At 33.3% G+C, this 12,946-nt stretch overlaps 1 protein-coding gene across 1 annotated transcript; it reads left to right on the top strand.

Moving 5' to 3' along the window:
- The first annotated feature begins 3,829 nt into the window (after window positions 1–3,829).
- LOC109014116 (protein starmaker-like) lies at window positions 3,830–12,712 on the top strand. Its single transcript, XM_018996446.2, has 11 exons — window positions 3,830–4,571; window positions 4,828–4,861; window positions 9,008–9,087; window positions 9,196–9,255; window positions 9,424–9,534; window positions 9,645–9,725; window positions 9,826–9,903; window positions 11,086–11,596; window positions 11,892–11,989; window positions 12,077–12,107; window positions 12,187–12,712. The coding sequence occupies exons 1-11, from the start codon at window positions 4,020–4,022 to the stop codon at window positions 12,345–12,347; spliced, it is 1,797 nt and encodes a 598-aa protein (XP_018851991.2). The 5' UTR covers window positions 3,830–4,019; the 3' UTR covers window positions 12,348–12,712.
- Window positions 12,713–12,946: the final 234 nt, after the last annotated feature.

Below are 12,946 nucleotides of genomic sequence, written 5' to 3'. Positions count from 1 at the left end.
CTTAAATAATTGAAATCATTTTAATAATAATATTAAAATGATTTCCGATGATTATAATATTTTTGGAGCTCTTCAAGAATATTATGATTGTTGTATTTAAGATCAATCTTAATTCAATAACACTGGGAATACTCCTTATAAATATTTCCAGCATATTTAAAATACTGGGCGTGCCCTAGAAGTCACACGATATCTTTCGAAACACGCCATCATGGTTCGGCACGCATGATGAGTCTCGCAGTCGCTAGATAGAAGGGGCAGAAATCACAAAATCTCTGTCATCGGGATTTGCTTACGTCATAAAGACAAAATGTACGTCAGAAAGAAGAAGCGTACGTAAGAAAGAAAGAGTAGGGTATCACATTATGCGAGCTCCATAGAGAGCCAAAGTACTCGCCTCAATGCTTGTATCATGGAAAGGCAAAGTGCTCGACCTAAATGTGCACCTTGTAGTGCCAAATTGCTCGTCACATGGTGAGCATCGAGGAAAGATAAAGTGCTCACCCCAAGGCTAGCATCGCAAGAGCAAAATGTGCTCACCTAAGAGCATTAGTAGTGGTTTTTCTATCTTCATCTTCATCTTCATCTTCAAATTTAAAGAATATGTCATTAAATTCATCTACATTAGCTTATGCATCTCTAAATTTTTGCATAGCTATAAATAGTGCTTCTTCAAATTTGAAGAAGCACTATTCATTCTTCAAACATTAGTTTACTATTTTTTTCTCTCTCCTACCCTTAAAATCAACTTTGTAGAATTTATATTAAGATAATTTTGATACATAAAATTTGTATTAAGTTGATAATACAAAGTGGATGTTAATTGTAAAATATATATATAAAAAATAATTTTAGGAAACAAATAAAAAATAATAATAATAATAATATTTTATTATTATTTGGTTCAAAGATGCATAAATCAATATGAGAGTTTTTTTTCATATGCAAAATCATTCTTCAAAAATGATGATTTTGCATATGAAGATGCATAAACCACTACCAATGCTCTAAAGGAAGTACCACTAAAAGGCAATGTGCTCGCCCCCCGACAAACACCACTAAAAGGCAAAGTGATCGCCACCTCGACGAGCATCTTGGAAAGGCATAGTGGTAGCCCTAAGGCGAGAACCACTGTGAGATCCAGTGCTCATTGCCTCAGCAAGCATTGTGCAAAGGCAAACTGTTAGCCCTTAGGCGAGCATCGCGAAAGAAAATGTGCTCACCAACAGGCGAGGACTGAAAGGCAAAGTGCTTGCCACCCAAATGAGTAACGTGTAGGAACGTGAAGCTTTCCACCTTGGACAGCATGGGAACTTTTCTTGGATGTTCTTACAATTTGTGTGTGTATATATATATGTCTACTGGCAATTTTAGGTGGTTGTGTTTGGAATGTTCATTCATGACTTGTTGGGACTCTTGTGGTGCTCATTTGGAGACAAACACTTTTTTACTCCATGTTGCTAGCTTGGAGGTGTGCACTTTGCCTTTCCAACATACTCGTTGAGGTGGCAAGAACTTTCACCCTCTGAAGCACTCACCAGAGTGGCGATCAATTTGCCTTTCTCCGATACTCATCGAGGTGGCAAGTACTTTCGCTCTACGCGGTGCTCCCTCGAGCAAGCACTTTACATTTGTGTATACACCTCATGGGAACTTTTCTTGGATGTTCTTACAATTTGTGTGTGTGTGTGTGTATATGAGTATTGCTAGGGTGTTGCTCAGCAGTGACTGTTGGTGTGCCCCTAGGCAAAATTCGCTTTTCTAATTTTATTTTTATTTTTCTTATTCCTATTTTTTTAACATCTTTAAATATTTTTAAAAAATATAAAAAAAATATCAATATATTAATATTTATTTTCTTAACCATTAAGTAAAAAAGAAATTTTTTAAAAATATTAAATACATGAACGATCAAAATAAGAGAATAAAATGAAAGGATATACCAGTATTATTCTATATATATATATATATACACACATATATTTACAACCATAATTAATCATTGGGTTTTCACATTTTGGCAAAAAGTCAATGAATTTTCATCCTTTTGCACACAAAGCTCATTGGAATCTTGACAAAATTGTAAAATTGTTATGTGGCTAGATATACACACGTGTAAACCTAGAAAAAAAAAAATCTTGTAAACCACTCTTTAAAAAGTAATAAGCAATATAAACCTAATAATAATAATAATCATCTTATAACTATTTTAAGACCTATTCTACAATCAATCAATACGGTCACATCATTTCATTAAAAATGAATTTTAACTTTCCAAAATAACCTTATAAAGTTATAAAATAATTATAGGAAAGCTATAAGTTAAATGTTTTCCTAAATTTAAATTAGGGTTAATTGCAAATTTAATACCTGGATTTTCATTGGTTTACAAAATGTCACTTCAGTTTTTCTAACTCGCAATATTTATGCTTGAAATTTCAAATTTCTGCAATTTGCAATTTCTGAAATTTCAAAATTCTATTCAGTTAAGAGAACTTTTGGCCATGACACGTGTCAATAAATAAAAAGATAACACGTATCATCCCTATTACACATCATTATTCTTAACTAAAAGAGTTTTAAAAAAAAAAAAATCTATTTCTAAAAGGAAAGAAATCGATTTGACAAAAAGACTAAAAAAGTAGTTTTAATTAATTATGTTTAAGGGTGCGTTTAGAATATAAACTACTCTCAATTTATCTCAACTCATCATTACAATTTTTTCAAATCCCAACACAAAATATAATAAACAATTCAACTTTTTCAAATCTCAAAATAATAATAATATTAAAAAATAATATTATAATAATATTTTATCATTTTAACTCAACTCACTTCAACATCCAAACTCACCCTAACTCAACTTTTAAAAAATGAGTTCAATTAGAAAAATATTAAAAAAATATCTTTATCTAAAAAAGATTTAAAAAGACAGTTTGGCTAAAAATTATTTTAAAAATTATGTTGAACTTAAAAGATATAAAAATTCAGTTTAACTAAAAATTAATATTTTTAAAAATAATCTATTGAACTGATAAATTATAAAAATCTCCTTGCTAAAAAAGGCTATCAGTTTAACAAAACAGGAAAATATTAAATATAAGTTTAACTAAAACTAAATAGAATATATTGATTTTAAAATATTTAATAAAATAAAGTTAATTAAAAAATTAAAAGTTAAAAATTAAAATAAAAGTCTCCCTCACTTGACTTAAGATAATACTTATCCCACATACAGTAGCGGAATCAGAAATTTGTTGTAGGGGATCGAGCAAAGCTAAAATTATAATAAAATATTTTTTATTTTATTTTTTAGTCAAAATAATTTATAAGATCAAAATAATTTTGTAGAGAGGGCCAAAATAATTGTTTAGAGAGGAGATCAACACAATATAAAATAATATAATCCTATTAAATCATAAAAAACTAAAATATATTAATTTTTTTTTCAAACTTTGGGGGGGCCATGGCCCCCTACCCCTATGTAGGTCCGCCACTATCCACATAGATAAGCTATCGATGGTGGCTACCGACTGATTTTTATTTTATTTTATTTAATAATTAAAGAAATATTTTTTAATAATTTTATGAATTTATTTTTTTAAAAAAAATATTTAAAGATATAAAAAAAATATATGAAAGAAAAAAATACTGTAAATTGGCAATTGGGCATCTAATGTTAGAATGTAGGCGAGAATGAATGATATGGTCCGTTCCAGACAAATGACAGTTACAACTTACGGGATAGAGTAAACAGCTCAATTCTCAGCAACAGATTAAAAATTAAAAAAAAAAAAATGAAAAAGAAATGAAGAAGCGAAGCGCGCCCACAAAATTTGGGCACCAAATTTTGAACCAACACCCGCGGGTGCTTTGCCCTAAAATTTCCAAATTTTGAGTTTCATTTTCCCCCAAATTTCCCAATTCCCAAAGCCTCATAACCACTGATTCTTTCTCTCCCACACCCTCAAAACCCTAGGGTTTTAACCTTCTCTGTTCTTGTTGATTGATTCCTTCCCATGGCTTCCGAAACCCTAGAGGACAAGAAGCCCGAGGAGGAAACTCCCGCTCAGGAAGACAACGAACAAGCTCCCGCGCTGGAAGACAACGAGCAAACCCCTGCACAGGAAGACAGCGAGCAAGCTCCGGCGCAAGAAGTCAAGGAAGAGCTCAAGCCCGACGCACAACAAGGTAACGAAGACGATAAAGAAGAAGAAGCGGGAGAAGCGAAGAAAGAGCTAGAAGATCCGGAACTTCCCGAGAAAGAGTCCAAAGATGAACAACCTGAGGAGAAAAATGTTGAAGCTGGAGGTGTAGAGAGTAAGGAGGTGGAGAAAGGTGAAGCCAGCAAGAAGGGAAAGAGGGGTGGTCGAAGAGGAAGCTCGAAGAAGGACCTGAGCGAGCCGAAGAAGAAGCCGAGCCAGGAGTCCGCTGACGAGGAGAACAAAGAGCCTGTTACCCCTGCGAGTGAGAGGCCGACCAGGGAGAGGAAAACGGTTGAGAGGTTCTCCGTCTCCTCGCCCAGTAGGTCTGCCAAGTCTTCTGCGGGCAAGGGTTTGTCGATTGAGAAGGTACGGAGTATAAAGGTTGAGTTTGGTTACTAAATTCATCTCAACTCATCATTGTAATTTTTTCAAATTTCAATACAAAATATAATATATAATTTAACTTTTTTAAATTCTAAAATAATAATAATATTAAAAAATAATATTCTAATAATATTTTATCATCTCAACTCAACTCAACTCACTTCAACATCCAAACAAAGTTGCCATATTTATATTCCATTTCCGTGGGTTTGAGTAATTTGAGCTTCTGGGATTGCAGGGTCGCGGTACGCAGCTTAAAGATATTCCAAATGGTATGTTTCAGTTAATTCTTGGCGTATTGAGCTTTTTAGTTGTTAGTGGTTGATGTCCTGGCAAATTTTGTGAGTCCGTGCAGAGGGCTTTTTATTGCTTTGTTTATTATCAGTTACTTGTTGAGCTTATTGTGCGACTGTTAACACAGGCTGTTGCTAGGGCGATTAAGGGCTGGTTTGGTTATATATAACCAAACTATTTCATCTCATCTCATATAATTATTATAACTTTCTCAAACTCACACAAAATATAATAAATAATGTAACTTTTTCAAAATAAAAATAATATTAAAAAATAATATTATCAACTTTCAACACAATATCTCATCTCATCTGAATTGCATAACCAAACGAGACTTTGTTTTTTAACATTCACATTTGTTGTTGATGTTTATGGTTGTAAAGTGTACAGCACAATGTGAACTATAATAATATTGTAGAAGAACTAACTTTGACTGTTCTGTGATTCCTGTTCCGAAGTCTTCGAATTTTGTATAGATGTCTATCTACTTGCAGTATATCCTTGGCTGGATATGGAAACATGATATATATAATTTTAGTTTTCAGACATTTGGAGATTATATTAAGACCTGAATTTGTATTATTTCACTTAGTGTTGACAATGCTTGCATGCCTGCACATCACATTTCATTTAACGGCTATATTAGTTGAATAATGAAAAGTTGGTTCCTTATGATGATTTGCAAGAACTCCCCATTTTTGCTGTATAGTACACACTCGTGCAGACATTTTTTTTTTTTATTGGCACTGGGTGTCTAGGAACAACATCCCAACTAATTTCGGGAGTACACAAGCCTTTAGTAAAGAGTCTTCCGCAAGTACACTTTGGGTAATTCAAGAGGAAAGTCCCTCAGTCTGATGACCCTAAGAGATTGTTTGCACCTAAGGGGATTTACCACTTGAGCCACTTCCTGGGGGTCACTCATGTAGACATATGTCGGTAGCACTTGGGAAACTGGCATAACACATTTTCAGCACTACTAGAAGATACAGAATTTTGATAAGCAGTTTTCATTCTCTATTTTTCTTTGTTGATATTTATATGTTTTGTTTGATTTCATTGCATATGATTCAAGCCTGCTGCTCATAATTTTTTTGGAACATGAGGCATAGCAGATAATAGGTATTCCAAAATTGTAAATCTTGTTACTAATATAGCATGGCTTGTTTTTGTTGGATTTCATTTCTTATTTGATAAAATTGAAAAATATACTATTGCATGTGTAACTGCAAACAAACATGGAAGATCCCTGTATGCTTCCCATTTGAACCATTTGTATGCAAGAGATTACTGAGCAACTTAAGTTCATTGTGCTAAGTGTGATCGAGTTGTGGGAAATACTTCTCTAACATGTATTAGCACTTCACCTTAGTGTCTATCATTTGATGCAAATCTATTAGTTGATTCTTTGCATAGGCAAGAAATAGAGTTTTGAAGTAAGCCTGAAATTGAAAATAGTCATAATAGGGACCTTTAACTGGTGACAGTACATGCAATCCAGTTGGTGAAAACACCAGGTGCACTTACACACACACTCCATGTAGAGCCCAAGTGCAAGTACATGGTTGATTCCAGTAAACCCACATTTTTAAAATGCATAATAATAAAAATTCATAAAACTCTCATTGGGAGAGGAATGAGAGTTGTTTTGAAGACAAAGAATGCTCGATGGGAGAACTGAGGGAGTTTTTTTAATAATTCGAGTTTGTGGGCTAAGACTCTTGTATTGAATGGAGATGATTTTCTTGATTTGCTTTAGGCTTGGTTTGGTTTCACAAACTTTTGAAACTATCTCATCTCATCTCAACATTCAAACACCATTCAAACACAAATATTTTTAATTTCAAATTTTTATTTTCTATGTAATCATTACAATTTTTTCAAACTTTCAAACAAAATACAAAACAATTCAATTTTTTCGAATTCCAAAACAAAAATTATATTAAAAAATTACATTCTAATCCTCTTTTAATTTATATCTTTTTTATTCAACTTTTTCTCTTTTCTTAAAATCCCATAGAATCTTAACTAAAACCATTTTACTATTATTTACAAATTATCTTACTACAATTCACAGATTTCTCATCTCATCTGTATAACCAAATGAGGCGTTAGGAGTTGTTTGGATACAAGAAGCCTTTCAATTCATTTCATTTAATTATTATAACTTTTATAAACAATTTAACTTTTTCAAATTTTAAAACAAAAATAATATTAAAAAATAATGTTTTTACAATATTTTATTCAACTTTCATCTCAACTCAATTCATCTCAACTCACTATCCAAACCTCTCCTTAGTATTTTCCAGTTTCTTGAGTGTATGTAGGTATTTTCTCTTGTATATTTTCTGTATACTTGGGCTATGCTTATTCTTGGTAATAAAATCTCTTGTTAATTATAAAAAAAATATATTCATAAAATAGAATAAAAAGGTTATGAAAAGGCAATAAACTAATATATTTAAATTATTAACTCGAATTTTAGAGTATTAATGAACATAAAAAATCAATTGATCAATTGATTATATAACTAAAGATAGCATTTTTTGTAATTCTGTTGTGCTTTTAAAAAAAATACACAACTGTGATATTTGATAGTCATGACCAAATAAAGAACATGGTTGAATAAAAATACGACCAGAAGGCAATGACCTAGAAAGCACAAGAAATATAGATAGACTTCTATGCTAACATAAGCAATAGCTTTAGTACAATATGATCCTAGTGTATATAATCATCCTCATCTCAAGCATAGGATAATCATCATTGTCATCATCACATTTCTAACCTCGATCCACTTCCTCATCTACTTCATCTAAACTAATGATCCACACAAATAGTAATAGTTAAAACTAATATTTTATATATTTTGAAACACATTTCAAAGAACTACGAAAGTGTATATTTTGTGCTTTAATCTCACTAGAAAAAACACCAAAAAACATGTGTTTTTAAATGTGTTTTTTACCATAAGGGAAGCGCTTTTTCCTTGACACTTTGCACTTGAGTGTGCTTTTACCAACACTGATACCATGCTTCTTTTTCCCTTTCATAATAAATGTATAGATTAAATTGTATCGGCAAGGGAAATTGAGTTGTTACTCTTACCTTGAATTGTTACAGTTAGATAATGTAAGCAGATCTTTATCTGTTTTCTTATTTTTCTTTCTCATCTTTTGCTCAATAAGTTCTTTTTTTTCTCCTATTTTCCTGCCAATTATAATTAACAAAAAATTGTTTCTAATGATAATATGTTGTAATTGAAGAAATTTGTATCAATAAGATTGCAGAACCAATTTTGCAGCCAGAAAGGTTTGATGCACAAACACAGACTGACACATGTTTAACCTTGGTGCGAATATGGACTACAGCAAACGCTAGAAAGTGCCTCTGTCTAAGTGGCAATGAAAAAATAGATTAGTATCATCAATTAGCTAAATGACATCTCTCATCTAGGTGTTTTTTCCTTTATAACACCAAGTAGAATGTATCTTGTATTATTTACTTTTTATGTCATACTATGCTTAGTAACTAGTCAGTTTGAATTGGGGTCCTAATACTTAGTAAAAGAATGTGTCCTGTCATGGACTTTGAAAAATAGCGAAAAGAGAATCCTTACCCTGTGTTTTATTTGGGATGTATCTTTCAGTACGAGTGAAACTGCAAATAGTTTAAGTGAAGCTCAAAAAGAGATGTTCTTTTTGGGGGTTTTGAAAGAATTTAAAAATGACTAATAAAGGGCATTTATTTGTCTGTTGATAGTCTGATTGATTTTAGAATATTAGTTTTGCTAGAAAGACTAGAGAACAGTAATGATTAGTTGTTTCATCAATGGGGGATTTATGGATAAAAATTCAGTAGATTTGAGGATGCTCAGTAAGCAAATGTGGAGAAGAATAAATTTGGATGCAGGTGTTGTCTTTAATATTGTTTACTTTTGCTTCTTATTGGAAACCTTACTTTTGTAATTTCATAAAATTTCCCAAGAATGTTCATGTTGAAAGGGAGTAGTTTTCAGCTCTAATTGTCCACATACTACTATGTTTTGGGCATACTATTTACTTCTATTCAACTTGATACGGCATCCTGCAATATTTATTGTCTGATGGTATAACCTGTTTCAGTGGCTTTCAAGTTGTCCAAGAGAAAAACTGATGATAACCTGCAAATGCTTCATACAATACTTTTTGGAAAGAAAGCTAAGGTGAGCCACGCATATGGTTTCTTGGTTTAGTTGTTTGTGTTTGAAATTCATTCGATGGTTGTTACTGGATTCTGTTTTGAGATGTTCATTGTCGACGTTCTTGTATAGGCACAAATTTTAAAGAGAAATATAGGCCAGTTTTCAGGCTATGTGTGGACTGAGAATGAGGTATGTCTGTTATATACATACATTACTCATTTATCATTCTTGCTAATTTCTTATAATTATCTTCTTACTTATTTCGCTATATAATCTTCTTGTATATCCATGCATGTAGTGTATCCATTTATGTATGTTGTATGAGAAGAAACTATGCTTCTCGTTTGTTTACTGCAGGAAAAGCAAAGAGTAAAGGTAAAGGAGAAGATTGACAAGTGTGTTAAGGAAAAGCTGATGGATTTCTGTGATGTGCTTAATATTCCAATAAATAAGTCTGGTGTGAAGAAGGTAGTTGTGATAGAATGGCACTTGTTATTGTACCCATATTTTCTCTGTAAGTGTTCTTGTACCTAAATTATCAGTTTCCTACCAATTTATCAGCTTCTCTGTGATTCTAGGATGAGCTCTCTGCAAAGTTATTAGAGTTTTTGGAATCCCCACATGCAACAACTGACATTTTGCTTGCTGATAAGGAGCAGGTTTGTATTATGCCATTGCTTTTTGTAAGTATTGAGCACTAGTGGATGTTAAGTTTTTGGGGTAAGAGTTGATCCAGCTTGCTTCTTATATTAACTTCAGAAAGGTCAAAAGCGTAGGAGAAAGGTAACACCAAGCAAACTTGCAAGCCCTGGTGAAGCTGTAGAACCACAATCCAAGGTTTTCTCTTTAGAAACTTTTTAGCTGTTTCATCTTGATGCATGGCCTTCTAGTGGAGTTTCTTGGTGAATTGTTGTTTGCTTAACAAATTTTGCTGGTTTTTATATTATCTGCTTGCTGTAGCCTGTATGTATCTCATTTTGATAAAAGAATATCTATTTTGATTAGGGATTGTAAGTCTACCACTCAGACTTTTATGTGGTGACAATGCTGACACTTTTATAGTCATTAAAGTTCCAATCATTTGTTGATGAGTGTGGAGCTTTGGCCAAGTGAAGAAGAAAGAGGAATCGTTTACATATACTGTTTGCCAGGGGTTATTCTTTTCTGAATCATGTATTCAGTTCATCGTTAAGTTTTAAAATATAAGACGTTTATTATGTTCATGTGCCCCGTGTTTCCTTCTGCTTTTGGTTTTGCTTTTACGAGTGGGGATTGCCAGCAAAATACATTATGTTGGTGTAGAATAAATTTGATCGATCCCAACAGACTATGAATAGGATGTCCTTTGCTCTTAACAGGGTTAGTGTGATCTATAAAACATGCTTATTCATGTGCCTATGTGCTACATATCTGCCGTGATTTTGGTCCCTTGTCATTCATTTGGCAGTTAAATGGGGACTGGATTTCTGTTTGATATTTTCTGATAAGATGTAGATGAATAGAAACAACATAAGGATTTAATGACTGAATTTCCTTATTTTTTAAAGATTAGTGTAGTGTAATGCTCTTGTAATTTACTGATATTTTTAGGTGAGTATTATGCTGTGTGCTTGGCCTTTGATTTAGTTTCCTCTCCCTCTTTCTCGTACTTGTATGCACACTCTATTCGTCCTCTCTGCCTGATGCTTGATATATCTAATCTTAATGACCTTAATAATTGGTAAGTGTACTACTCCTGCAAAGGGTGTCCCGATAAAGTGGAAAGAAAAGTAGTTTTTAATCCAGCTTGTTGCACTTTGCTTGATGATTAAGCTCAGCTTTAAACATTTTCTAGATTCAGATGGATAAAGTTTTCATGATGGAGAATAATTCTGCTGAGATACCAAGCTTGATTGATGATTGATATAATTTTCTCTCTCAATGTTAGCCTTTGTTTTTTGATGGAGTATCTTATCTGTATGCATGTCTGTCATCTCATTGCATGTGTTGTCATTTTCTTTCTCCCATTTTTACCCCTAGAAACGGAAAACATCTAAAGTTGCAAGAAAGCAAAAGCAGCCTTCTAAAGAGGAGGAAGATGATGAGGTTGATGAGAAAGTTGAATCTTCTGATGGAAACGATGAATCTCATGATGATGATGACAATGATACAGAGGCAGATGATGGAAGTGATCATGAAGAAACAAAATCTGATGAAGATGAAGATGAAGATAAAGAAAAGGAGATGTCCAAAAGTTCATCCAAAAAAGTTCGGAAGGATGGTTCGGTGAAAAAGGTGACACAAAAACCCATACCAGTAAGAAAGGCTACCCCTGCAAAAACGGTGAAATCTCCTGCAAAATCTCCTAAACTATCTACTTCGGCAGTGAAAAGAGGTGCTAATGATGCCGATGGATCACACTCGAAGTCAAAGGTATCGACATCTAAGAAACAGAAGGTCGAGAAGGAAAGCACGAAGAACGTTAAAGAGAAAGATACAAGAAAGAAACATCCAAGCAAGTCCCCGGCCAAGGTCTCCACTAAGGATCAAGGTGTGTTGCCTACTGCCAACTTCAATGTTAAGTTTTGTTCAATTGTCTTTTCTTTCTGTTTTTTAAGGAATTCTTGCTGTGAGGGGATATAATTGTTTGTTGCATGTATTGCTATTTGCAATTGTATCTGTCTTATAGCTGTATTATTGCTATATGGCTTATGAGAATTGATTTGAAAAATTAGTTAGCTGTCATGCTTGGTGTCCTTCGAATAATTTCATTCCTTTTGCATTAAAAAGCTTATGTAATTGACAGAAAATATCGCCTTTCTTTTTCAAAATTTTCCGCTAACTAGGAAAAGGCAAAACTAGTAAGAAGGCAAAGGCAGAACCCAGTAGAGAGGAGATGCATGCTGTAGTTGTTGAAATTGTGAAGAAAGTGGACTTCAATACTGTAAGTAGAAGTTTTGTCTGGCATTTCATGGATTGGTTGTTGAAGTTGTCATGTCATTCTAAAATATACTTATGTCTTACGATGCAGGCAACTTTATCGGATATTCTCAGGCAACTTGGTATGCTGGCTTCCTTTTATTTTTTACCTAATCTTTTTCAGCTTAACTTGGCTGATGACTTTGTACATGTAATTTTTAGGGGCCCATTTTAGCGTTGATTTAATGCATAGAAAAGCAGAGGTAAAGGATATAATTACAGACGTGATAAACAACATGAGTGATGAGGAAGATGAAGGGGAGGAGGAGGCTGAGGAGAATGCTGAGGAGGCTGGTGAGGACACAGACAAGGATGATGATTGATGATGCTGAGTGTTCATTGGAGTGGGCCAGAAGACTTTGAATGGCCTTTGCAGAACTTTTGAGGCACGCAGTGCATATTCTTCAAAGTAGATTATGCTTCTACTGGGGGAATCCTTCAGTTTCTATAACTGACAAGCTACAGTGAATATGTCTAGTCTTGCGACCTTTTCCATCCAATTGAGTTTGTTTGTACCATATGAATTAACCTCTTTTGTTGTACTGATGACCTGTCTGAACTTTATTAGGTAGTTTTAATTTTTTTTTCTTTTTTTTTTTAGGGGGAAATGTCTCTTTGCTAAAAAATTGTCTTTCGACATTTTGCCTTTACCTTTATATAATGTTTTTAGTGAATGGCTCTATCCTAACAACTGTTCAAAATGGTGATTGTGGTTTGGCAAGAAGAGCTTCCTCAAAAAAAAAAAATGTTTGCTGGCACCCTATAAGAATATATGTAGGCATTAGATGAAAATTGCCATTACCCATAAAAACCAAACCGCATATGTTTGGTATAATGGCAGAAGTGATTCTCAACATGTTATTTTAGATTTTTATGATTCCAAAACTTCTTGTAGTTCTGGTCGGGCCGGTTGTGCCTCAAA

This window comes from Juglans regia, chromosome 9, assembly GCF_001411555.2.
Source record: "Juglans regia cultivar Chandler chromosome 9, Walnut 2.0, whole genome shotgun sequence".
NCBI lineage: Eukaryota > Viridiplantae > Streptophyta > Magnoliopsida > Fagales > Juglandaceae > Juglans > Juglans regia.
The sequence above is the reverse complement of the archived record's forward strand: the minus strand, read 5'-3'. Positions and strand labels throughout refer to the sequence as shown.